The sequence below is a fragment of the Podarcis melisellensis genome, assembly GCF_964234715.1.
Source record: "Podarcis melisellensis genome assembly, chromosome: 3".
NCBI lineage: Eukaryota > Metazoa > Chordata > Lepidosauria > Squamata > Lacertidae > Podarcis > Podarcis melisellensis.
Genome location: NC_138530.1, coordinates 52,610,647 through 52,637,455, shown reverse-complemented (window position 1 = coordinate 52,637,455; position 26,809 = coordinate 52,610,647). Strand labels below are relative to the sequence as shown.

The window sequence follows — 26,809 nt, the reverse complement described above, 5'->3', positions numbered from 1 at the left end:
GGGCCCTCCCATTACCTCAGTTATGAGAGGCAACTACACAGTATAAGTAAAGGTAAAGGTAAAGGTACCCCTGCCCGTACGGGCCAGTCTTGCCAGACTCTGGGGTTGTGCGCCCATCTCACTCAAGAGGCCAGGGGCCAGCGCTGTCCGGAGACACTTCCGGGTCACGTGGCCAGCGTGACATCGCTGCTCTGGCGAGCCAGAGCTGCACACGGAAACGCCGTTTACCTTCCCGCTAGAAAGCGGTCCCTATTTATCTACTTGCACCCGAGGGTGCTTTCGAACTGCTAGGTTGGCAGGCGCTGGGACCGAGCAGCGGGAGCGCACCCCGCCGCAGGGATTTGAACCGCCGACCTTTCGATCGGCAAGTCCTAGGCGCTGAGGCTTTAACCCACAGCACCATACTTTCTAATCCTCACTATGTATTCATGTGAAATTATCTATTGATAATTAATCTAATAACTGAAGGTAAAGAACCATTAGATTTGTTTCCAGTAGATCAGAAAACATGAACAAAACAAATTTAAGAACAATTCATTTCATTTTTATTTGTCATAGCTTTCAATCAAATGGTAGCAAATGGGCTGTAGTTATGGTGACATGGGAGAACCTGCATTTTTAAAGCCCTCAAAACTATTTGCCCCACAAATGAATCAATGCAGGCACCTTGTATGATACTAGAATGTTTTCCCCTATGGATGTTTTCCCCTATGGATGACATTAGCCCTTTAAAAATGTTGGCAATTCTATTCATGGATCGCTCAAATCACATCCAGTTTGGCTTATTGTTCAAGCTTAAGCACATTGCAAATGAATTTTTGCAGCATATAAACCGTGTTGTAATGAAAGTCAGCCAGCCAATCGGTCATTTTTACAATCATGTAATTTATTTTACAACATTGCACCCTGAATCCTCTGTGTGTGTGATACATCTGTATATGTATGTGCTTCTTTCAACAAGATTGAAATAATTCAGTTTTCACGCATTGTTTTTTCAATCCATGAAACAAACTGGGAAACTCGAACATAAACACCAGGCTTCATGGGCTGCGCACAGCCAAGACCCCAGGAGGTGACTCCATGAAGGATATATCTTCCTTGTTCTGCACAGACCAGAGGCCCTCCACTATCACCCTACAAATGAAAAAGGGAAATGAACAAACAGAGCAGAAATAAACATAACCATGTAATGAACAGATCTCACTAGACAAATTTTGCCTCAGACTGTGCCCACACAAGGTCATTCATATATGCAGACACACTCGCAGCAACCCCTCCTCAGGGAGCAAGGCCTAACCTAAGAAAGGTGAACAAACTGGACAAGGCAACGTTCTGGGATTTTAAAATTGGCCATAACTTTATTGATTCCAGATGGAGGTAGGATTTGACTTAGGTATTGGGTTGTATATCCCTCTCAGCCTCCTGGTGGGGGGCTGAGGCATGACAGAGTTGCTCATGGGATTAATGGGTCCATTGCAAGATGAAGGTCTACATGGATGAGCCCCCCCCCCCGCAACTGCTGAAGGAAGCTCTGTGGCCCATCAGCCTTGGCTTTGGGACAGAGACTTCCAACCAGACCCCTCTCACAAGGTACCCTGTGAACACACCTTTTCTGAGGTGGGGGTGAACCACCATTTCACCTCCTGCCAGATGTTAGACTAAAGGATTCCACCCCAATGCCTTATCCACCAAAGTTGTGACTATTGCTATGGGGAAGACAAAACCTGCAAACGGGCCTAATCTGTTTGCAGGCAAATTCCTTCCCGGCTCCAAATATGGCAGCCATTACAGAACCACAGCATAGCCAGTGAATGCAGTGCCCTAGGAAGGAAGGTTAGCATACAAAACTACAATATCACTAGGTCATTAGGTCAATTATTTATTGCAGTTCAAAGACCTAACAGCACAGTATCACTAAATAAGGGGAGGGGGCAGGCAGGGTGGTTCCCCATAACAGCAAATGTCAGGAGACCCGTAGAGCTCCAATTCCAAGAGTGTAACCATCGATCCCCTCTTCGCAAGGATCACTGGGAATTGCATATCTGTAAGGAGAACCAGGGTCTCCTAGCAACTCTCAGCACTACTACTACTACTACTAGTAGTAGTAGTTTACCACCCTTTGTTTGTAGATCTCAGGGCAGTACACAACATAAACAGATAAAAACATGAACAAAAAAACCCACCTAAAACCAATAACCTCCAACTCCCACAAAGACATAAACTACAGTTCCTAGGATTCATTGGGGGAACCCCATGACTGTTTAAAGTGGCATAATAAAATTTTAAATGTATTATGTGGATGGGGCCATAATGAGGGTTTGGACTGCTGAGCAGCCAAGACAATACCCAAATGTCCATTGTTTCTGGTGTATTGTATACCTGAAGGAGTGTCTCCACCCCCATCATTCACCCCTATCATTCACTGAGATCTAGCTCCAAGGGCCTTCTGGCGGTTCCCTCACTACGAGAAGTGAAGTTACAGGGAACCAGGCAGTGGGCCTTCTCGGTATTTGCGCCCTCCCTGTAGAATGCCTACCCATCAGATGTCAAGGAAATAAACAACTACCTGACTTTTAGAAGACACCTGAAGGTAGCCCTGTTTAGGGAAGTTTTTAATGTTTGATGCTTTATCACATTTTTAATATTCTTTTGGGAGCCACCCAGAGTGGCTGGGGAAACCCAGCCAGATGGGTGGGATATAAATAAAAAATTGTTATTATTATATTTTTATTATTATTGCCAAGTATTTCCATCATTAGACTCTCTTACCTGGCAACTGTCAGTGCCACCATCAATATTCCCAGCACAGAGTTCAGTGGTTCTGACCCTGTTGTTCAGAAATTCAGGCCGATTGCACACTTTATTTTCAATTACAGGGAAGCCAGTTTCTTTAAGAATGCTTTCTCCACCAGTTCCTTTGTGAGTAAGGGAGAAAGGAAGAAAATAAACAGACATTAAATTCTGATATAAACATTGGCAGGGTTGGTGACAGGCTGTAATGATGGGTGGCAGCCTTTAATTTTCTCTTTTTATGTCCCAGTAGTGCTAGGAGAATTGCCAAGCTGGCAGGCTTTCAATACTGGACATAGCCAGTATGTGGTCCGTGTAAAAAGTGCCTGGGCATAAATCACTGAAATGTCCAGGAAAATATGGACAAATGGTGAATTTCATAAAAAGTAGCTCAAATTTGTTTGTTTTGTTTTTGCAAAAAAGCTCAACAACTTTTCACTTTTCGAAATTGCAACCCTATCCATGTGTAATAAAGTCAAAAATCAAAAGGATGGAGATTAGAATAATATAATGGAATACGGAGGGAAGACAACACAACCTTAACTACTTTGGATACTTAGCTGCTCAAAATTTACTCACCTTTTGTATCACCCCATCCAGTAACATAGCATTCTGCTCCACCTGCTACCATTGAATTGGCTGGAGGCAAACATGCCGGAATGACCTTATCGTTGATCACGGCAGGGCTGAAACAAACATTTCCAAGAGGTTTTACATTGTTCATTTTCATCATTCCACTTACCCTGATTGCTCCCACTGGTTTGTGAACCTTCAGGCAACTTCTTTTTTTTAAGGAATGCATTTCTAGAAGTCTAATGTTCCCAAATGTGTCTGTCCTTATCAATGCTCGACTTTTCCCAGTTGCAGGCAAGCAAAAGTGATGGAAGTTGGAACTATCAAAGAAATATTCAATTCAAATGCTTTCCCTGTAAGCCTTACTTGTATCCTGGTCCTACACCTGTTTACTTGGAAGGAAGTACTGCTCCCGAGCAAAAAGTGGTGAAGACAGATGCAGTGTTTTTAGAACAGCTGATCTTGTTTGGAACCTCCCTTTCAATTTTGGAAAGGCACATCTACTGCTTTTTAGGCAGTCTATCCACCTAAAGCACAGGAACGTGACATGAGTCCAGCATTTAACTTGAAGGCATTTATAGCGCAAGTTGCAAAGCAAACATCACACCGTGATAGCTGTTGTTTAAATATCATAACTGATTTTACCCTTGTTATATTAGAACACTTTGAACACACATTATTTCTTCATGCAGCTGAAGCCCCAAATATGCTAGAACAGGTGTCAATTCACATTCATTGCAGCATGTTGCTGCTAAAAGAAAATCTGCAGTTAGGGCCATTAGTCCTAAATGTGTACATAACACAAGGATATACCGCAGACAGATCATTATTGCTTCAACAGGTGGTTGCTTAAAACACAGAACTAGGTGGATATCATTCCATGTGCAAAGCAATTTGATTAAAAGAAGTATTCACTGCTGTTAGTGATTTCAATCAAGTTAACATTATACTTTCTTTTTAAAAAAGAGAGAGGCATGGTCTGGTGATCTAGGGATGGGCAAATCATCTGTAATCTTGGTTTGTCTCAGTTTCTCATTTTTCCACTCTTAAGTTCACATTTTTGCATCAGTTTGTGATTTTAAAAAATAAGAACTGCTCGTGAAAATGTGCCCAATTTTTTTAGTGTATATTTCTTCCAATAAATACATTTAAAAACCCCCCAAAACCTTTTCATATGCCCAGTGCCTATGCCAAACCTCTTACATCTGTGGTTAATAACCCAATTAAGCTGTGTTTTGTCAGTTCCTGCTATCCAGTTGAGGAGCAGAGAGGGTGTGGAGCCTGAACATGCAAGTGCAAATTCTATAGGAGAGCTGTGATTTGGTTCATATATTTATTTTGGGGAGTATGCATTGAAAAGCTTTGCATGAAAGTGTAAGCTAAATTTCTCCCTGCTCTGTACTGTGATTTGACCCTCCCCAACCACTGTGGGAGGCACTTCACACAACCACTTCAATAGCTATCACATCACAACATAAGAACTGGTCAATAAAAGGACTATTAAAATTATAACACAAAGGAATACCTGCTTAGTTTCAGCAAGGCAATGTCTGCCCTATTTGGTCCTTTGAATATTTTTTCAACATCTCGCTCTTGTACAGATGGCTCAGTAGCCCTCTCCGTGTGTGCCCCAAGTGTCACTTTGTAATATGAAGGTCTCGAAGACCTGCAAGAGGCAGATTCATTTTGTAAAGGCATCTCCAGATAACCAAGGCGCAGGTCTGCTCACTATGACTGGAGAGGGCAGAATTCTTTGAAAGTTAGAGACTGGGCGACTGAAGCACATACTATGCCTCCAGCGTCAATCCAACCCACCATACAGCTATGCATTTGTCACCATCTCACACCACAGGGAGTGAAATTACAGCCAAGATGGCAGGTACAATTTGGGAGCTTATGGGCAGGTGCAAAAGTAGTAATTTGGTCCTGCCCAGCTACAGGTAGATTAAGATGTTGGAAGCAAAAATTCTCTTTAGTGAGAAACAGAGAACAGCAGGATATAACAATCCTAGCAACTAGGAACCAGTGATTCTCTTCTTCTACAACACAATTGGCCACCAGGTGATGATTACTAACCATTTATAAAAGGGGAATGTAAGAAGCTGCCTTGTACCGAGTCAATATTATCCGCATGCTTTGGGGGTGCATAAATGCCTCTAACAAAAAATAAACATGGAATAGTAAATGTGTCCAAAGAGAGTCCATTGCAACATGGCAGACCCATTGTGCTGCTTGTCTACTCGGAGAAAGCAGCACCAACACTTTCAAATGGCTTACTTCTCTAAGCAGTGGGTGGCTGTCAGAACCCACTGCGGAGCTATCAATGTGCCTCCACAGAAATGCAAATCAAAGGACCTGAAAAGAAAGTAAAGGCAGATTAGTTGCATTCCTGCTGCTCCCAGGCATTTTAACTATGAGTTTTCCCCTTGATGATTTGTTTTTATCTGTTCTACCACTTGCTGTTTCAGATCCTATTACTGTCATTATTTTACTGCATACATTGTGTTATTTTTGTTTGATTACTTCTGTTTTATTAGAAAGTCTTCAGACGGGGGAAACCTTTAAAGGCAGCAATATAAATAACAGGGGTGGATGGGTGTATCCCAATTTCCCCCAAAGGCTGGCAAACAATACTGCCTTTAACTGAAGAGTGAGAAATCTGTGGCCTTCCAGATGTTGCTGGATTACAGCTTTCATCACTCCAACCACTGGTGATCCTGGCTGAGGTGAATGGAATCCAACAAAATCTGGAGGGTCAGAGGTTCTCCAGCTTTGCTTCAACATAACACAGAATTTTTTCTAATGTGTGAACATGTACTCTTTCTCCCACAGTGATCTTATTGATAAAAATGATGAGTATAAGTGATGCCAACTAAACCATCTTTGGAGCAGAACCATTGAAATCAATGAGTTTGAGTTACAAGAGTTTGTTGGTTTTAATGGTTTCAATAACTTTTGTCCATGTGGTTTCCTTTAAGCATATTGAAATGTTGAAGGAATTTTAGGAAAAGTCTGAAGCTTTTCCACTGAAACCTTCACTTCAAACTTACTTTTCCCAAGCACGTGTATATAGTCATACCTCGGGTTGAATGTGCTTCGGGATGAGCACGTTCAAGTTGCACTCCGCGGCAACCCAGAAGTAACAAAGCGTGTTACTTCCGGGTTTTGCTGCTTGCGCATGTGCAGACGCTCAAAATGACGTCACGCGCATGCGCAGAAGCGCCAAAACGTGACCCGCGCATGTGCAGACGCACGGACATGGGTTACGTTTGCTTCTAGATGTGAACGGGGCTCCAGAACGGCTCCCATTCGCATCTAGAGGTACCCTTGTACTGTCAGATAAGCATGTTGGTTATATGAGGTTGGTTAAGTCTAATTAATGCATGAAGGGGTTAATACCATAGAGTAAGCTGTGCTGCCCACTTCTTCTCACCTTGGGAAGAACCAGATAATCAAGCTTTTGTTCTCAGTCTACCTAAGAAGCTCAGGTTCTGAGCTGGTTGCTCCAGTTCAAACTGCATGGCTCTCTTTAGCCATTTCTGAGTTCCAATACTAATAATTTAGGAACTTTCACCACTTCAGAACCAAACTAAGTTTACCGTAAATGTCTGTGCAACCTTTTATGAATGCTGTGTGGAAAACCAATTTTTAACTTACCAAATGTGTGGTCTTTTCCTATGCTGGGGGAAGAGGGAAGTTTTGGAACTTACAAGGGGATATTTTAAAGGTCCAACAGCTTATATTTCCTATTTTACAATGCTGCATATTTTGTGGTTTTAACTCTCCTCTGGCGTTCTCTGACCAAAGAGTACTTGCCCCAAACTTTGATCTTGGCATCCAGGAATTATCCTCTTTATACCAATTTGGGAACATTTGTTTCCGGATCCCAGCTCCCATCAAGAAGCCAGCATGGCCAATTGTCATGAATTATGGGAGTTGTAGTTCAGCAACATCTAGAGGGCCAAATGTTTCCCACCATTGGTGTAGCAGAACGGATTGTTGGTTTTAATACCTTACTCGAAGACTAATCTGCCAGGGCCAAGAATGGGGATTTGAAACACATCCACCAACAATCCGTCCAAAGCAAAGGATTGGTTTATATTTGGCTTTTCCACATTCATATTCCTCAGCAGCTGGGAATAAATGAAAGAGACACAGAGGAAATGTGAAATATGTTAGGATTATAAACACCTCAACAGGTCTTCATAATTTGGGAAACCGAGTGGTCAGATGCCAAAGTGGACATGGCTTCTGCACCTTCAATAGTTGCATAGAAGAGGAAATCTCACCAGGTGTAGTTTTCATGAGAAATGCCTTCCATTACACAGCCATGAAAGGTTCACACGCCCTGTCTCACACCTGGGCACCATAATGAGACACGTTTGTATGCAACTCTGAAAACCATTAATCTCCCACAAATTCCCTGTTGAACACAATCCTGTTCTAGTTCCTACACCAACCCTAAACCTTCAGCTCATTGCTAGGGTCAAGGAGAATCCAATGAAGCCTAAATTGCCTAGTGACTAGCAGCGGAAGATCTTGAACAGACTGGAGGTAATTCATTTCAACAGCAGCAAGGACTGCTATCTTATGCAGATATCCAGTCTTCTCTTTTTCAGTGCACCTGACCTTGTTTAGAGAAATTGTTTTTTTAGCAGATGAAAAACTATTGACTAAGAAGAGATGGTCAACAGCAATAGGTGTGCAGTGAAAGCCTATGTGTGTCCACCAAACCCCACTGAATTAAATGGGACTTACTCCCAGCAAAATGTATTTAGGATTGCAATAAAAAACAGCAACCCCATGTCAGATTCCTCGTTCTTTTCCACTAATGTCCAGTGATAGACATGTAGGACTTGAAATTATCATATCAGATGTTCCCCAACTGTGACAGTGGTCAATAACAGAGTCAGAATAAATGGCACCATGCCAAGATGAGATCATGATATGTGCTACCAGAGCTACACATTATGGGGAGAGGTGAGCAAAATCAAAATGAGCCTGCCATTTCCTGCAGCAGGCCTAGTTCCAGCCTAAAACAACATTGAAATAGAAACGTTTAAACACTTAAAATGAAATATCTCAAAGCTGACAAGTCGTTACAAGCATACTTACGGCACTGGGGGACATCACAGTAGTCCCATGTTTTGCTTGGGTCTGTGGTATAGCACCAAGGGCCATTAATATCACCATCCGGATTTCTGCAATACTATGGGGGGGGGCAACAAAAACAGAACTACTCAATCTACAATATTTGTATGCTTATGGGTGTGACAACCTCATTCAGCCAGCGGCTAGGACTTATGTCCTTTACTATTTTCAAAATGCAACCAAAATGAAAAATTCAGTTCCATAGAAGCTGTAAGAACGTAACTATGTTTACAGTACAGAAGCTACTTGAATTTGGTGCAGACATAAAACTGGCTCTCTAGAAACCAATTTCAATATCTTGTTTCAAACTTAGTTTATGCCATAAAATAACATTATTTATTTGGTACATTTGTATCCCACTTTTCCTCCAAGTAGCTCAAAGTGCTGTGCATAATTCTCTCCCACCCCATTTATCTTCACATCAACCTTGAGAGGCTGAGAGACAATAACTGACCCAGAGAGTTGCACGGCTGTGCTGGGATTTGAACCATTTTAAATTTGAACTACATTTTAAAAATGTAGCTAAACATAATAGACATTTAGCAAAAGAATGAGATAATAAAGGGGGAATGAAAAAGGAGCATATGAAAGGGAAGGGAAAAAATCAGGAGGCTTGGGAACATTTTTCATAAGGTCAATCCTGCTTAAGCCATGTTTGGTATTTTCTGTTTCTTAACATTTCACAACACATCCTACCTGCTACATAATGCCACTTACATTTTTTTCCAGACCTGAACGGGGGTGAGTCTGTGGTGTGAAAAAATCGTGCTTATGCGGTGTCTGCAAACGCCACTCTTGGCAAGTCTTGCCAGTTGTTGTCACTGCAATCTTTCCACGATAATCTTTCCCATAACTGGTCCTACAGTCTTTCATGGGAGATAAAAATGGATGGTTGGGTCTTTTCTTACACAGGTCATATTTGCGCTACAGGTTTAAATTGCTTTAACAGTCATTCCCCCTTTGCCCAGGAAACCTGGGAATTGTAGCTCTTTCTGTGTTGTGGGGACTTTGTTTCTGTCCTGTGTTTAGACTTTGATTCCAGATAAAGTGTAAAACTTTGGCAAGAAAGCCTTCTCAGTTAGATCTAGGATCGTGAGAAAGCAGTTTTCTCTCAGTTAATTGCTGGCAGACCCAAGATTTACTGCACCTGCGTTATCCCATGCCAGTGTCTCAAGGACTTACATGGCCAGTTTGCTAATTGGAATAACATTTTTCAGCAATGCTGTCATTGGGAGCATCACCAGACATAGGGTTTTGGATAATTATAGCTATGAAGCCTTTTGACTGACTGAGGAGAGAGACACTTGTTACTAGACAAGAATATATGAATCATCTACCTCACAGTTTGCTTCCCCTCAGGCCCTTTTTGTCTATCCTTTAAGTTTGTACTCTCCCAACTGACACCTTCAGCAACCTTGGGAGACCAAGAGTGTTGGTAAAGTATTCTAGTCTTGGCTAAGTTAGTCTTTGTTATTTTGTGGGTATCTGTATTTTCTGTATCTTTGGTATCGGGGTTCATGCTATGCTGCTATTTCAATTTATCCATCAAATATATATCCTTCAATTTCTGTGACTATTTGGTTTGAAACCACATGTGACTACCATATATTTGGTTTATTTTGCTTAAGGCCTCAGGAAACAGAGATTAGTAACTTATAACTACTGATCACTACAATTTCCTTAAAGACCTGGGGATCATCTGTGTAGAAGAGATAATGAAAGCCTATATGATGGTCTTCTGATAACATGTACACAAATGCTTCAATGCCAATTTGCTTGCAGTATTGAACTAATTTTTTAGAATGAAGTCCAAAACAGCATAGGGAAATATAATCTATCCTATATTCTGCCCCCCGCCCCCCAGACCTATAGAATTTAACGTGCAACAAATGTGGTCTAAAATATAGCAGAGAGAATTTTAACCTAGTGAACTGAAAAAAAAGATCAACCCTAGAGGCACCTTTCTCTACAGTGGTACCTCAGTTGTCAAACATAATCCATTCTGGAAGACTGTTCGACTTCCAAAACTTTCAACAACTGAGGCGCAAAGGGTGGACTGCAAAGTCAATGGAGAGAAAATTTAAAAACGTAGTGGAAGCCGTTCGACTTCCGAGGTGTGTTTGAAAACAGAAGCAATTACTTCTGGGGTTTGGGCATTCAAAAACCAAAACATTTGGCTTCCGAGATGCTAAAAAACCAAGGTACCACTGCATTGCAATCCTATAGTAACTTAAAGCAGCCACAAAATAAATTATTTAATCTTTACTGCACTGAATTCCATATCACTTCTATATAAAGGTGACTCTGGGCTGGTTGTCTGCACTGGGGGAAGCAGTCATACCAAGGTTTGGTGACAATGTGGGCTGTGGCTGTTGTTGTTGTTGTGCAGGATCAGGACACTTCTGTAGATTACAGAACTCCCATCTTGTACTGGGATCAGTAGTATAACACCAGGGAGCCTTATCGTTGTCGGGGTTTCTGCAGTAGTTTTTCCTCAGGTCCCTATAAATGTAGATACAAATCTCTATATAATATCCAGGGTGAGAATAACATTTAAAACATATATAATGTTTTATATATATAATAGGTTAGGAAGCTTAGGATTCTATCATTTGATTCATTGATGTCTTACTCCCAGGGTAATGTGCCTGGTTGCTCATTATAATGGTGCATTTCTGAGCTATACCAACCAATACAGTAGTTTTGGGGGAAGCTGTGACCCTCCAAATACTATTGGACTAGCACGGTCAATGATCAGGGATGATATAATAATAATAATAATAATAATAATAATAATAATAATAATAATAATAATAAATTATTTATACCCTGACCATCTGACTGGGTCTCCGCAGCCACTCTGGGCGGCTTCCAACCAAAGATCAAAAACAATACAGCATCAGACATTAAAAACTTTCCTAGACAGGGAAGTCTTTTAAAAGTAAAATAGTTGCCTTGACATCTGCTGGGAGGGCGTTCCACAGGGCAGGCGCCACTACCGAGAAGGCCCTCTGCCTGGTTCCCTGTAACTTCACTTCTCGCAGCGAGGGAACCGCCAGAAGGCCCTCGGTGCTGGACCTCATTGTCCGGGCTGAATGATGGGGTGGTGATGCTCCTTCAGGTATACAGGACCGAGGCCGTTTCGGGCTTTAAAGGTCAGCACCAACACTTTGAATTGTGCTTGGAAACATACTGGGAGCCAATGAAGATCTTTCAGGACTGGTGTTATATGGTCTCAGCAGCCACTCCCAATCACCAGTCCAGCTGCCACATTCTGGATTAGTTGAAGTTTCCAGGTCACCTTCAAGGTAGCCTCACGTAGAGAGCATTGCAATAGTCCAAGTGGGAAATAACTAGAGCATGCACCACTCTGGCAAGACAGTCTGCGGGCAGGTAGGGTCTCAGCCTGCGTACTAGATGGAGCTGGTAAACAGCTGCCCTGGACACAGAATTAACCTGCACCTCCATGTACAGCTGTGAGTTGGAAGTTGTAGGCCATCAACCATTGAAGGGGCACAGACTCCTCACCCCTGGCTTACAGTAACCTGTTTTTTAAAGGCTTCTATAACTGCTTAAACCTGTTTGGGGGGCGGGTCTGAATTGTTGCTGCATTGCAACGTTTCTTGGTTTCTGCTGTATGTGTTAAGCTGGTTTTGTAATTGATTATTTGATTGATTTCTTTTAATTTGTTGCAAGATGCCTCAGGCAGGTTGTGGTTTTTAAACAAATAAAATAATTATACAACTGAGGTGACTGATGCTTTATACTCTTCTTATAAACTTCCAGAAGCCATCTAGTTGGCCATTTCTAGGAACAGAATATTGCACAAGATGGGCTTTTGGTCTGATCCAAAGGTCTTTCTTTTCCTAAACTAATGACATCACTTATAACCACAGACCTTGCCCCAACAGAGAAATTGTACCACTTTTAACAAAATATATCCAACATGTGTGAATTTTGCAAAAAATTATTTGAATAAGGATATCAACTATCTAACAGCCTATGATCTTTAGCAGATTAGGACAGTTGGTATCCTTATTAAAAAAGCTGTCTTATATCACGACAGACCATTAGTCCATCTACCTGAGTATTGCCTACACTGGCTGTTTTTGCACGGTACAGTAAACCATGCTTAAAGGTTAAAGGTTCCCATTTCTCTCATCCCCTAATACGAGCAGGAACAGCAAGCTGCAATTCTCAGCCTAGCATAATAGCCAAACCTGGGATTGCAGTTTGTTTCATTCCAACCAAACCACATTGTCAAGGCAAGGTTTGTTCTTGATTTCACATGAAATTTCACATGACTGGCAAGGAGTGGAACAAATCCAGAACCCGGGTTTGCATGTAATGCCAAGAGGAGTTTGAAGAGTTCAAATCAAAAGGTGGTACACTCACTCAAAGACTCTTGTTTAACATTACCTATATGTAGGGCCATTTTACATGATTTGCTAGACACACAAAAATATCACAATGTTTGAGGAAAGTTGAGGCAAACATACGCATTTGGGAGGGCTTCTGGGGTTTTAGTGTGAGCATGAGGAGTCATAGCGTTCCATGCTTGACATTTCTTTCCAGAGATGGTCAAGGCCATTGTACCCCGGTAACTTGTGCCAGTGCCTTGATAGCAGTCATCAACAAGTTCGGTTTGCTCAGCAACAGAAGGAGCTGCAGCTAAATTAAAACAAAATTGCCACAGAAATAAGCATATTTTTGCACACACCCCAAGTGCTTTTCCTGGGGTGAGACCTCAGGAGAGCACACAAGATTGTGGTAGCCAAAATGCCCACCAAGATCTCATGGAAAAACCCAGGATGTCCCTTTTTTCCAGGGCACCTGAAAGATATGCTAGAGGGCCTTTGGTTCTACATTCTGATGATAGAATGATGTAGGCTCTCTGAAGCTACAAGAAAGGCTACAAGAAAGCAAGGCAAAGTGAAAAGAAATGGTGACATAAGAGCATCTGGACCTTTTGTCAATGATCAATAGCCTTCTTGTTGCAGGTTGCAGATTTATATTGCAAAATATTGTTCAGATTGACAGCCCAATCCTAATTTATTTCTTGTGGATTTGATTTGCATCCTGCTTTACAATATAGATCAAAGCAAATATCCTAAATGCATGTGTTCAGAAAAAAAGTTCCTACAAATTCAATAGGAATTTTGCCTGGGAAGCAAGCTAATCCCAAGCACAGAAGGAATTTATTCAGTTAATATACAATTCTGACTCAGCCCATTCCTCATGCAGATAGGAACAACAGATGCAACAGATAAAAATCAACATAATGAACTACCCAAAGGGTTGAATTTACTCTGCATCTGCTTGTCGCCTCTTCTTAAAATGAAACCCAGATATCATAGCCAGATTTGTCACATGAGCTCTTTGGTTTTTTTTAATATCAAAATGGCTTGTTCTGCTCACATCTACTGCAGATGCACAAATGCAGCGTCTCTTACCAGTAGCTTCCGGTGCACCATCACAGCTAGCAATATCGCAGTATTCCCATCGTTTTTGCGGATCAGAGGTGTAGCACCAAGGCATGTTCTCTCCATCCGGGTTTCTACAATAGTTCTTTTCTAAATGCCTAAAACAGAAAATGCATGAAGGCAACTGATGTTGGAACAACTTTGCACTTATTTTTAGGAAACCAGAGAGATGACAAGCTTACTGCAATGCATTTCTAGTCTCAAAGACTGAGATAATAATATTGGATCTATAGTTTAACATACTTGCAAGGGTAGTTCTCTGGCGTTCTGGCATGCTTGTGAGGCTCTTGGACTGCCCAGGCCTGGCATGGTATCCCCGATACTGTGACGGCTACGTTACCCCGATAGTCTTCTCCTCTTCCCGCAAGGCACTGGCGCCCTGGGCCAGAGGTTGGTGGGGCTGTCGCTATATCAGAAAAGAGAAAGCAAATGAAGCCAGCATCTTCAGAACACCCAAGAGGCAGCAATCCAATTTACTACTTCCTTAAGCGCAATATTCGTTCCATTCTGTGAAATGTTTGAGGTTGCCATAAAGCTACCATACGCTTTGTGATATCAAAGGACCGTAGTTGCTTCTACTTGAGTGTTGGATTCCCACCGCTGCCAAAGGAAAACGAACATATTGCTATATCATCACATCAAAACTGGAATTGATCCTCCAAATACTTACTGCACCGAGGAATGTTACAAAATTCCCAGCGTTTAGTCGGGCTGGTGGTGAAACACCAAGGGCGAGGCTCACCATCAGGATTACGGCAGAAGTTTGACTTCAGATTCTTTTCTGGAAAACTGAACATTACATGGGAAAGCTGAGGCTTCTGCCTATTGACCACTTCACTGGTTATTATGTTTCCTTGGGAGGTGCAGGAAAGTGCCCTCTGCCAGGTCAGACTATCTGTCCCTCTGTCTCAGCACTGCCTTCTCTTCACCCCAACAACTCAGCTGGTTAGAGCATGGTGCTAATCATGCCAAGGTTGCAGGTTCAATCCCTGTATGGGACAGCGGCATATCCCTTCATTGCAGGGGGTTAGACAAGATGATCCTCAGGGTCCCTCTTCCAACTCTATGATTCTATGAATTGCAACGGTTCGTCAGGGTGTCAGGCAGGGATCCTTCCCATCCCCCGCTTCCTTGAACCCATGGCTTTGTACATGCAGTTCATGTGCTCTGCCACTGAGCTGCAAAGCAATGTGCTTCAAAGACTTCGGAATCAAGCACATATTTTACATGTTGAGCTCTGTAGTTTCCACACATGAAGTTCCTATATCCTAGATATACCCAGAGACATCTCACACAGATTCCATTCATTTCAATGGGCAGAAGAACTAAAACTATAGTACAGTCTTGGTTATTGCATTGCACCCTATGCTCCAGCTGGAGCAAAATGCTGCACTGACACTGTGGGCGAGGGCAGGTTAGCAGCAGCACATAACTTAAAGGCCAAGTCTAAGGCTTATGTATTAATTTACAAAGCCTTTAGCAACCCGAGTCTAGGATACCTTCAGAATTGCCTGATGCCTTTTACCCCCAAGTTTTTTTTTATGTTATCGGTGACGGACTCCATGCTGTATCCCTACTGTACACTGTTTAGAAACTGTGGGATTGAGCAATACATTAATCATCAAAATAAATGGTTTCTGCCTGAAGCCTTCATATAACTCAATGTGTTATCCTTTTATCCCCCATTCTGTTCCACACACCACTGGTAATTGCCATTAGTTGAATTGGTGAGGTTTTTTTTTTTTACTTGTGACTTACTTTGAAGGAATATATCCATGAGCATGAGGTTCCTGAGAAGCCCAGTCCTGGCATTCAAGCCCAGATTCAGTTTGGGAGACCCTGCCTTGGTAGTTTTCCCCACTGCAGTACATGCATTGCTCTGTAAGGATAAATGTTTCTCTTTGAGTCAGGCAGCTTTGTCTTCTTGTCTTTGTTAGGCCTTCTGCTCCCAACTTACTGTACTGTATAATAGGACTTAGTGATCAAGTTCTGGTTTTATATTATAAAGCTATTAAAGCTGCTAGAAAGTTAGAGCTCAGGTTATATCAGGACTGGTTCCTTGAAGGTGTTGGAGCTAAGCTACTCTGCCCTTCAAAATCTAAGGTAGTAAGTAATTTGTTCATATTGCCTTCCTGAAGTTTTTAATTATGCTGTCTTATGTACTATTATTAAAATGTTTTTAAGAGCACGTTTACAATGTTTGTTGGGGTAATGGAATTGCTTGCGTGTGGGTGTGCGATATTGTCTTTTAGTTGACCTTCTTTGCCAAATAATCCCAGAATGGGTATTATAGAATAAAAACATGATGTTTCATCAAAATCGGATTAATGTAGACTAATTATCGCCAAGATGGATTTTTTCTGTAATCCAATTTTCTGTGTTTTAAAATCAAGTCTTGGGGAACTCTTCTGTGCACTTACGAATGATTACCAAACAACACAACAGCAGCTTACACTAGTGAGAATTAATCAGAAGAGTAATGCTTCTATAAAGGCACTACTACAATATTTGTATTGTAGCACATGCACATGTGAAAACTGGGTTTCTTCATCATACTTGAGTATATGCTGCATTTAATATTGCCTTGTAAAATTAAAATTCTGGTGCGCTCAACCCCACCTTCACATTCTTGGATATTGCAATAGTCAAATCTTGTAGAAGGATCCGTTGTGTAGCACCAGGGACCTTTCTCATCATTATCCGGATTTCGACAGTAATTTTTTTCTAATCCACTATCAGGGTTAGTGGTAGGCGAGTACCTAGAAAGAAAGAAGAAAACAGATAAGGAATGCAGTCATACCTTGTAAGTCGAACAGAATCCGACTTACCAAAGCGCGGCTTCTGATTGGCTGCAGCCAAATGTTCCTGCAGCCAAGGAAGCCATGCCAGATGTTCGGCTTCTAACATTGTTTGAAAATCGGAACACTCACTTCCAGGTTTGAATCATTCGGGAGCCGATTTGTTCGGAAGCCAAAGGCATTTGAGAAAAAGCCCAAAAAAACAACCGTGGGTCTTCCTCCCTAAAAAAAGCTCAACAACTCTGATCAATACAATGGGATCACTGCCATTGTAGATCGCAGTCTTTTGGAAGCTGGACATCCCTGTTATAGGATATATCCCCATTCAACACCATTGCCTGCTACATGCAGAGGCAGGGAAGTGACAATAATATGACCATGCCATACGTCTTATAGCAGCAGTTATTACTGGAGGAAAGAGCAGAAGGGAGACATGGTGTTGCAGCTCCTTTCAGCAACAGCTACCCATCCTCTGTAACAACTAGCTCTGGTCTGAATCAACTGCATTTGCATCCATGAGTTTATACAAAACTGTTGCTCTTTCGGTGTCCTGCACAACTAAAGTATCTTTATTCATATGGCAAATATTTTCACAAGGGATGCAAAGCAAACAGTAATGAAGCACTGAGAAATGAATAGCTACTTGCCTATCCTATTTAAACGTCAGGTTAGTAATTCAGCATGGATTGCTTCCCCGTAAGAGCTATAACTTATTGTCACTGAACAATGCAGGCTCTGATGAATCCTTTTGCCACCTATTACTGCCATCGCAGTCAGGAAGTACATAAATTCTATCTTCTTGACCAATCATCTGGCTCATGGCTTGAATTGCAGCGGGTTAAAAGTCACAAATCCTTAAAAGGCATGTTTGTTACATGAGAGAGAGAGAGAGAAGCAGCAAAAGAAATGTCTTTAAAGACTATGTGTAATTACTGAGGGTTGTGTTCTACGTTAGTCATACTCAGAGACCATTGTTTCATTTTGAATGAACCCATTATGCTAGCAGAAACCAGCGTAAAGATTCCCACTAATGCAACCAAACACTCCCTCCACCCCCAAATCTGTTCTGGAAGTTCAAGAGATCCTCCCCAGAACAACATGCACGTGAAGAGGAGAGAGAAAAACAGAAATGCTTACACCGATGAAATGATCTCCTTAGCACTACAACACCCTCCCATCAGACGTCAAGGAGATAAAGAACTACACAACTTTTAGAAGACATCTGAAGGCAACCCTGTATCGGGAAGTTTATAATGTTTGACATTTCATTATGTTTTTATATGTGTTGGAAGCTACCCAGAGTGGCTGGTGCAACCCAACCAGATGGGCAGGGTATGAATATGATGATTATGATGATGATGATTATTACAACCCATTGAAATAAATGGACATTACTAACTTAAGTCTATGACTTTCAGTGGATCTACTCAGAGAAGTACTTAGTTGGATAACCTTGAATATTTGGTTTTGATAATGTTCAAAGGCAATTCTTTTATACTGTTTTGCATGAATAGGTTTAAAAAGAATATTATTAGCATAAGAGTCGCTTTGTGCAGCACTGCAGGTTCTTTGAGAAGGTGGTCCACCTTAAGCTGCAGTCCTATGCACATTTTATTGGGAATAAGTGCTACTTAACTCAGTGGGACTTAATCCTAAAAGATCACACAAAAGATTGGGCTTTAATCAAGGGGACTCACAACCCAATGTTGTGCATCTTTACACAGAAGTTGGTCGCGCAGACGTCAGTGGGGCCTACTGACAAGTACTGTATTCAAGCAGATAATTGGAGTTTGTTAGGCACAACTAACTTTTACCGAATAGTGCCCTACATATTTCAGAGAGCAAAGTCTAGTTGAACATCTATACATTGCACAAAGTGGAAAGCGGCTCATTCTCAGATGGGAACAGATCATACCTGGGTACATGAGGAGTGGTGGCTGCCCATCTCTGGCATGCAACTCCATTCTGAGTTTTAGATTCAGTTCCTCTGTAGTCTTGTCCAGTTCCTCGTTTGCATTCAAGTAGATACACTGAAAGACAATGCTTACTTTTATTACTTATCATTATTATTGCTACGGCTACTACACAGCACCACCACTCAGAATTAATGAACACACACACACACACACGATTTATTTATGCACCCCAATCTAATGTTCTGACTTTCCATTTACTGAAATAAACAATACTGTACAAAATGCAGTGCAATCCACAGACCCTCCTTCTTACTGCACGCTCAAGCCACTATCCAGGAAAGGCCGGTCCACATAAAACATTCCTTTCTGCACACAAATCAGTGCTGCTGATGCAAAGAATGGAAATGTGGACCGAGCTAGAAGCAATCCTACGATTGTGGCAGCTGAAATAAGTTACAGACAATGGTGGCAGCCTGGTTCGCACTTCAAGTTCCCTATGTAATTGCAGGTGGATGGGCTAGACAGATCAAGCAAGAGAGGCAACATTTCGTGCATGAACCAGAAGAAGCATGAGTGCACTGCGCTGAGTTTCTTTCTCCCGCAGTAAGTAGTAATGCTTACCCCATGTCATGGCATTGTGCCTCCTCCCACCCTCCACTCTTCATCATTGGATACTGCTTGCTGGATGGGGAAATGTAGAATATCATGATGCCATTATAGCAGCTCTATGTTTAATGCCTAAGTCTATCTACCCAAAAAGTTTCCAGACTGCAATGTTCATCCTGATAGGTTTGCGTGGAGCTTATATGATACTGGGCCCCTTCGGGGTGCTGTTTTTCTTGCAGGTGTCTTCCGCAACATGTCATTAACACAATAATATTGTCTCAGTGGTGGATTAATGCTGGACCATGCATACATCATTTGGCTTTATTCGTTGTTCTGTGGTGCTTCTTCAGTGTTACCACATTTTCGCCATCTGCAGGGGCATTCTTGTGCTGTAACATAAGCAGGACAACTTCTCCTTCCCCCAGAACATTTGTGGTATTTTTTTTTTTAAGTACAGGATTTCAGCCAGAAGAATTGAGGCATGTGCCAACTGGAAATACAGCAGTATGCCTGCCCTGAAGGTGCAAAAAGTACTGGAATCCATCTCACGTATAACAGCCCCAATGCCATCATGAACACAAATAATCCTGAATGCACACAAAAAAATTATTTTTTTGAGGGGTCCATTGTCAGCTAGTGGTTGCCATTCCCCACTTTCTGTTGCAAAGTTTCATCTGTTTAATGACAGGATGATTCCATGAGAAAAGTGTGGGATAAGAACTAAATATTTTGCAAATAAACTGTCAGTCTGGAAGTGCCCCCAAAGCATGGAAACATCAAAATAAACTAGCAAGCCACTGTTGGTGGCTGTGTAGCATTGGGGTATATGGGTGTGTCCAGGTGGGGACAGCTCTGTTCATAGGGAAATAAATTAATGGCTAAAAGTCCCTTGCATGACCTGGGAAAAGCCCATTCACACAGGGATGTGAGAGAGCTTTCCTCCAGTCACTGCAGCAAGACTCTGCAGCATGTTAATAGGGTGGAATGGAACTGCCAAACAACTATAATTTATTCAGTGCTGCCAACAGTCTGCCAGATGCTAATTAGTGCAGCAGACAGGAACACTTTTCCGAAATGGATTCAACTGAAGTTAGTCTCATATTAAAAGGTGCAAGTGAAGAGTTTCTCAATTTGCTTCAACAGAAGTTAATCCTGCATTTAAAAAGTGCATGTGAAACAATCTGTTGATTGTGCTAACTATAGCTAATTAAATGCTAACCATACTGGGAGAGGGAGTAAATAAAATACCCAGTTTATAAGAAACACACCACTCTAAAAAGTTGTTTTTGTTGTTTTCAATTAAGTACATCAATGAAGTCACATCATTGCGACAGTTGGCACAAACCTCTGTGCATGGGGAGCAATTATAGCAAACTCTGTCTACTTTTAGTATTTGTGGAGGAGGGTCAGAAAAAGGAATTGTGTTTCATGTGAGAGAAATGCAATACAGACAGTGGCAATGTCTTTGCATCAGAGATTTGGAAAAACCAAAGAGACAAATGAAGATCTTTAAAGACCTTCACAATCTATAATCTAGCATGTACACATAAAGATAGGCAAACAATTGCATACAGGCAATGGGGATTTCATTTTCTTGGGATATCTATTGCCAACACCACATCAAAGGCTGTGTTTGAAGATCTCCTGTGTATTAGCCCAGCACTACTGCAGAGAAAGAAATGAGGAAGTCATTGCCAAATATCCTCCTACAGGAGACATCTGTTCCCTCGCTGGCTGTTTCCTCTCCACCCTTGAAGAAATCCCAGCACAGCCTTTGGGAGCAGTCTTGAAGTGTCCGTGAAATGTCAAGATCTTGGCTGACATGACCTATTTCTCAACTGCTGATGGGAACATGAGCATACTTGTTTAGCGAATTTTGGACTAAGAACATAAGAGCAGCCTTCCTGGAGGGGAGTGATCTAGTTTTCCCAATTAACTCCCACCACTAAGCTGCATGGCATATAGACGGCCTTCTCCAACCTGCTGCAGTCCAGATGTTGTCGGAGTGTAACTCCTATCTGCCCCAGTCAATGATCAGTGATGATGGGAGCTATAGTCCAAAACATCTGGAAGGCACCAGGATCGGGAAGGCTACAAGGAAGGCATCCTATAAGAACATTAATGTTTTGTGATTTTAAGCTAGGAAAATGATGGTGAGGAAATCCAATTCACAGAACTGAAGTGTCATGTATACTTTGGTCCTGAGAGCATTTTTAAAAGCAAACATCACACCTTGAGTATGAAGCCATTGGATACCAGACTAAGAACATAAAAGCAGCCTTCCTGGAGGGGAGTGATCTAGTTGAAGATGCTCCAGGGCTGCCTTATTTTCTGGAGTTTCCAGCGGTCCCTCTCTGGCTTAACTCAAGCCATTTTCAATTATTTTAGGCCACTCAGTTCTTCAGGAAATTATTCCAAGTAATAAGGAATAGCCTGTAAACCAGGCACACAAAACCACTGGCCCTCCACATGTTGCTGAGCCATAACGCCCAACAACCCTATCAAGGATGGGCAATGGCCAGAATAATGGGAGTTATAATTTGGCAATATCTGAAGGGCCAAAGATTACCCACACCTTAAACAATATTAGCAGCTATATTTTCATTTCCTCAAATAACCAGTTTTCCCCCTTAAACTGAGGCTAAGGTCGTGTGTGACAAAAGATGGCAGTAGCCCATGAATGACCTTGGAATTCTTTTCTCTTCAGGGCACTGTTTCTTTGACAAAAACACCCATCAAATAGATTTCAAATGGCCTCGGCTGTCAATCGTGTAAGATATTGTGAACACATGACATTGCATAAGGTGCTAGAAAAGACATGATAGCCAAAAGCTGTATACACTTACTTCTTTTTTCAAAGAGAATTGCATCTGCCCTTCTAAACACAACTGTTGTTTTGGTGTTGTCGCCCAGTGTAATGCATTGCTGATCTTTGACGGCAAATATAAAAGACCTGTTGAAACGGCAAGATGCGAATGCAATCTGAGTATAATTTTATCCATCTTCGATTGCATTGAATTTACTCACTGAAAGTCATTCGTACAAAATTACATCAAGGCAGAAGTTACATCAAGGCTGTTATTATGAAATGTGTTCAACCTGATTCATGTGTCCCATTAAACTGTAGTTAAAATAAAATATGGCTTCATATGAACAGGCACTTCACTCCTTCACCGCTATGCTCCTGGGAAACAAACCACATTGTGTCATCTGAACTTGGACCCAAAAAACAATGTGTGGAAACCAAAGCGGAACAATTCCCATCATCCCTGGACATTTGCCCCCCTGGCTGGGGCTGATGGGAGTGATAGTCCAACAATATCTGGAGGACACCACATTGGTTACCCTTGTGCTGACCATTGAGGGCCAACTTCAAGACCCCTGCTTTCTCTTCTGATGGCTCTTCACATTTAAGCCAGATTTGGGCACCCTTCAAAGAGATAAACGTCCTCTTTAGGTAGAACACATGGCTACCCTAGTCTTAATGGATACAAAACATTTGAGGTCATAACTGATCATTAGGATGTTTGGGCATACTTGACAGGATGTAAGAGTGTCAGGGTTACCTGCAAGTAAATGTTGTTTCAGCTTCACATTTCTGTGCACATCCTTCTATATTGAGGGTCCTATAGACCTGGCTTTGTTGACCAAGTATCCATGCGCCATCTGTTCTTACATAGTCTTCATCAAGCTGATCTCCTCGAACTAAAAGAAAATGAGCAAAGAAGCAAGATTAAAAGGTGAAAATGCGGCAGCTAATAAAAACAGTAACAAAATTATTGGGAAAAGGTGACTTATCTGGGCAATTTTGATGTGTTGAGGCACATGTTGGGGTCGTCATGTGCCATCACAACATAGATGACCACTCAGTCCACTGTCCAGTTGCTTTAAACCAGACTAGGACTGGGCAGGCATTCAAATAGAGGACTCCTTTGAACAAAGGGCTATCCTCTGACAACTATTTAAATAAAGCACTGTCTTCTGTAAAGTAGGACACGTTGTCACCCTCCCTGAGATGTTATTCAAGATGCTTCTTCTTTGGATTTTACCATTATGAATATTGCCTCTTTATCGTGTGAGCTTCTCATGATGTCATGTCAGTGTCTCATGATGTCATATCATAGCACTGTGAGTGCCCTCATTCCCACTCCAGTTCATTGGCTGACATTTTGGGTGGAGAAACTTGCTGCATAATGACTTCAGGTCACCCATTTTGCCTTGCTAAAGGGATCTGCATTAGGATGAGGGAAAGGGAGGCAGGCTATTGGCCTTGTGTAAAAGGCAGTAAAATCATCTATTGCTTTCTTTAGCTTATTTTACCACTATGAGTGTGTCATTTGATTTTTCTGCAGCAAAAACCAAAATGGGAGAGAATCAGAGGAAGGAATGCCTACACATTGACCATAATAACTATGTAATCTGGGCTTTAAATAGATGCTCCGAAATCCAGTGATGAGGGAAAATGACCAGGGGGAAAAAGAGTCCAATTTGTTCAATGCAAGTACTGAGTGCAGACCCAACCCACCAGTAAAATCTTATCATATAGTCTAACACTTTATTAATCTTTGTAAAATTATTTATTTATTTTGGAGAAGTAATCTACTAACATCCAGACAACTGCAGATTAAAAGCTATACTGAAAATGCTTTGTTGCCCTGTTCAGCTCAGCAGTGAGAAAGCTGTCAGTGAGTGGTGTCTGGCTACTGAATGCAGAAACAGTATCCTCTGTATAATGGTATACTTTGTGGTTTTGAGCTTTGAAACAAAAGGAGGAACCGTCTATATTAGTAGCTGAGGGGCACACTTGCTTGTGTGAGATTATAGATGTCCAATAAAAGGGTAAGAAGGGTTGCTCTGAATCATACTGGCAACCCTAATCCTATTCACCTGGGAGTAAGCCTTATTGAATTCAATGGTGCTTACTTCTGAGTAGACCAGTGAAGATTGTAGCCTTAGACTGTGATCATTAGACTGAGTTCTATCCGGCAGCTCTTATAGATATGCAATATTTGTTGAGTCAAGACCAAGAATTGAAGGAGACATGGTACTAAATTTTGTGGACAGATTTATAGAACTACTTCCAAAGTCCAATGAAATTTGTCTATTGGCTGAGATGGCCTTTGCATCAAGGCCACTGTGAACAAATCTTAGAGTGCTGTGTGGTTGCAGCTCTTTGGCTGGATCTACACTGACCTTTTAAATGTTATTAGAATGATATTAGAAATAATTAGAATAATTAGATAATTAGAAATATTTTTCTAAAACATCACATAGGGACCCCTGACCATTAGGTCCAGTTGTGACCGACTCTGGGGTTGCGGTGCTCATCTCGCTTTACTGGCCGAGGGAGCCGGCGTACAGCTTCCGGGTCATGTGGCCAGCATGACTAAGCCACTTCTGGCGAACCAGAGCAGTGCACGGAAACACTGTTTACCTTCCCGCCGGAGCGGTACCTATTTATCTACTTGCACTTTGACGTGCTTTTGAACTGCTATGTGGGCAGGAGCAAGGACCGAACAACAGGAGCTCACCCCATCACGGGGATTCGAACCGCCGACCTTCTGATCAGCAAGTCCTAGGCTCTGTGGTTTAACCCCAAGCATTTCTTACAACCATCAAAACAGGAAGCATTCTCTTTTGCTTTCTCCCCACTATCTCCCTGGTTTCTGGTTGCTCTACAGAGCCCTCCTTCCTACCTTTCAAGCCAAGGGAAGAGATGCATGTGAAGAAAACAGTGACCACTGCACAGGTGTTGCAAGACAAATGCACACAGCAGGCATGTCCCTTATCTATGCATTGACTTGCAGCAAAATACATATGAACATACCATGCATTGTGAATGAGATGACCTCCAATGACAAACTAGTGGACCAAACTAAAGTGCCACACCTGGAAAGGTATTATTTTATGATTAATATTTATATCCTTTCTTCCATGAATAGAGCTTAGGGGATATACAAGTGATGAGCAAACCCAGATCTTCTGAAGTTGTTGCATCATGTGCCTTGGGACCATGATCTCGGATCTCCTTCTCAGTTTTTAATGAACCACGGACTTCATGGTTATGATTGTACTCTACTTATATAGTCCAGAAAGTTAGTTTTGCACATTCTGCCTCCAAGTGGATTGTGGGAAGAAGAAACACCTTGTAGTAAGATGGCTGCTGAGTTACTTCAGCTAGAGCTGGGGTAGCCAGAAGATGTTGGACTCCAGTTCCCATTAGCCCCAGCTAGCAAATCCAATGGTCAAGGATGACAGGAATTGTAGTCCAACAGCATTTTTAGAGCGCACCAAATTGACTACAATGAGTTAGAGGCTCCAGGTCTCATACCCAAAAGAAATAGTTCAGGTTTCCTTCCTATGAAGCTGCTGCCTCCCCTTTAAGGGACAGTTGAAAGCATCCCTGAAACAACACGAAATGTTTGCAGCTTATCATCATGTGTAGTTTTTGCCTATTACACTAACATTACTGAAGCAAGAGAATGGTCTGATGAGATATGAAACAGTTCTGTGGCTGAACCTAAGCATATCTTGCTCTGAAAGTTGCCTGGGTGCGATAGTCTGGAGAAGCATAACTAATCTTCCCTCAGCTAAAGGCAGGATGGAGGATATTCATATAAAGAAGAGAATATATTTATAAGAGGTGAATGGAGGATATTCATACAATAAAAGGACCGAGTCAAAATACAGCCTGGCACAATATATGTTTCATAGAACAGACTAATCTGTATCTTCGTACCTACATAATTAAGCATTCCTATATGGGTCATAGTTTGCAAATCCAAACACCTGGTGTTTGGAAAATTTCAGTATAAAAGCATCCTAGCTTACATTAAATGTGACCACAGAATCCCCGAGCCAATCCTTTTAGTACCATAGTTCTTGAGATTGCAAAGCATTTAGAAAATCCATTGTCTTTATAGAATATATTTGAAAAATTATTTAGGTATCAGCATTAAACATATAAGGACACTACATTTCAAACACTTACACGGGCTCAGCCTATTTCAAGTCTAGAGGATAAATCCAGTTTAAGTTGGTTTGAAGATTACAAACTATTTCTGAAAACCTTGTCCACATTCTCTGCATCATTAAAAAAAGCAATGTAAAAGCAACCTTACCTGAGAAGAGAAATAAAAGCAACACAAAAATATGTTTGCAAGACTTCATTTTGGGACAGGCAGGTTGTGTGCTGAAAGGTCTGCCTCTCAATGGACAAAGTTTTATTGACTCAGCTCAGATTTAGACAAGCATTAAGCAAACCAGATAGCCAAAGCAAGTTAAACATTCTCTTGGTGCCATAGGCCTCTCTTTCTACTCAAAACGTTCAAACATAACCTTGAATACAAGATCTTACAAAATAACACAGATATGTTTGGTTAGATGTTGAGAAAGGGTAGGAGACCTTTCTCAGTATATGTAAATGAATTTTTTAGTCTTTTTCCCCGTTAAGTAGCAGATGGATGCACATCACAGAATGTCTCTAGATTAC

At 41.6% G+C, this 26,809-nt stretch overlaps 1 protein-coding gene across 1 annotated transcript; it reads right to left on the bottom strand.

Annotated features, from left to right (window-relative positions):
* Positions 1-522: 522 nt before the first annotated feature.
* Positions 523-26,562, bottom strand: PLG (plasminogen). Its single transcript, XM_081906835.1, has 19 exons — positions 26,439-26,562; positions 22,884-23,022; positions 22,164-22,270; positions 18,711-18,825; positions 16,617-16,756; positions 15,756-15,876; positions 14,668-14,786; positions 14,241-14,403; positions 13,968-14,095; positions 13,014-13,185; positions 10,856-11,016; positions 9,232-9,380; positions 8,479-8,572; positions 7,376-7,496; positions 5,641-5,718; positions 4,889-5,029; positions 3,370-3,476; positions 2,770-2,915; positions 523-1,134 (listed from the first exon to the last, which is right to left on the bottom strand). The coding sequence occupies exons 1-19, from the start codon at positions 26,485-26,487 to the stop codon at positions 973-975; spliced, it is 2,412 nt and encodes an 803-aa protein (XP_081762961.1). The 5' UTR covers positions 26,488-26,562; the 3' UTR covers positions 523-972.
* Positions 26,563-26,809: the final 247 nt, after the last annotated feature.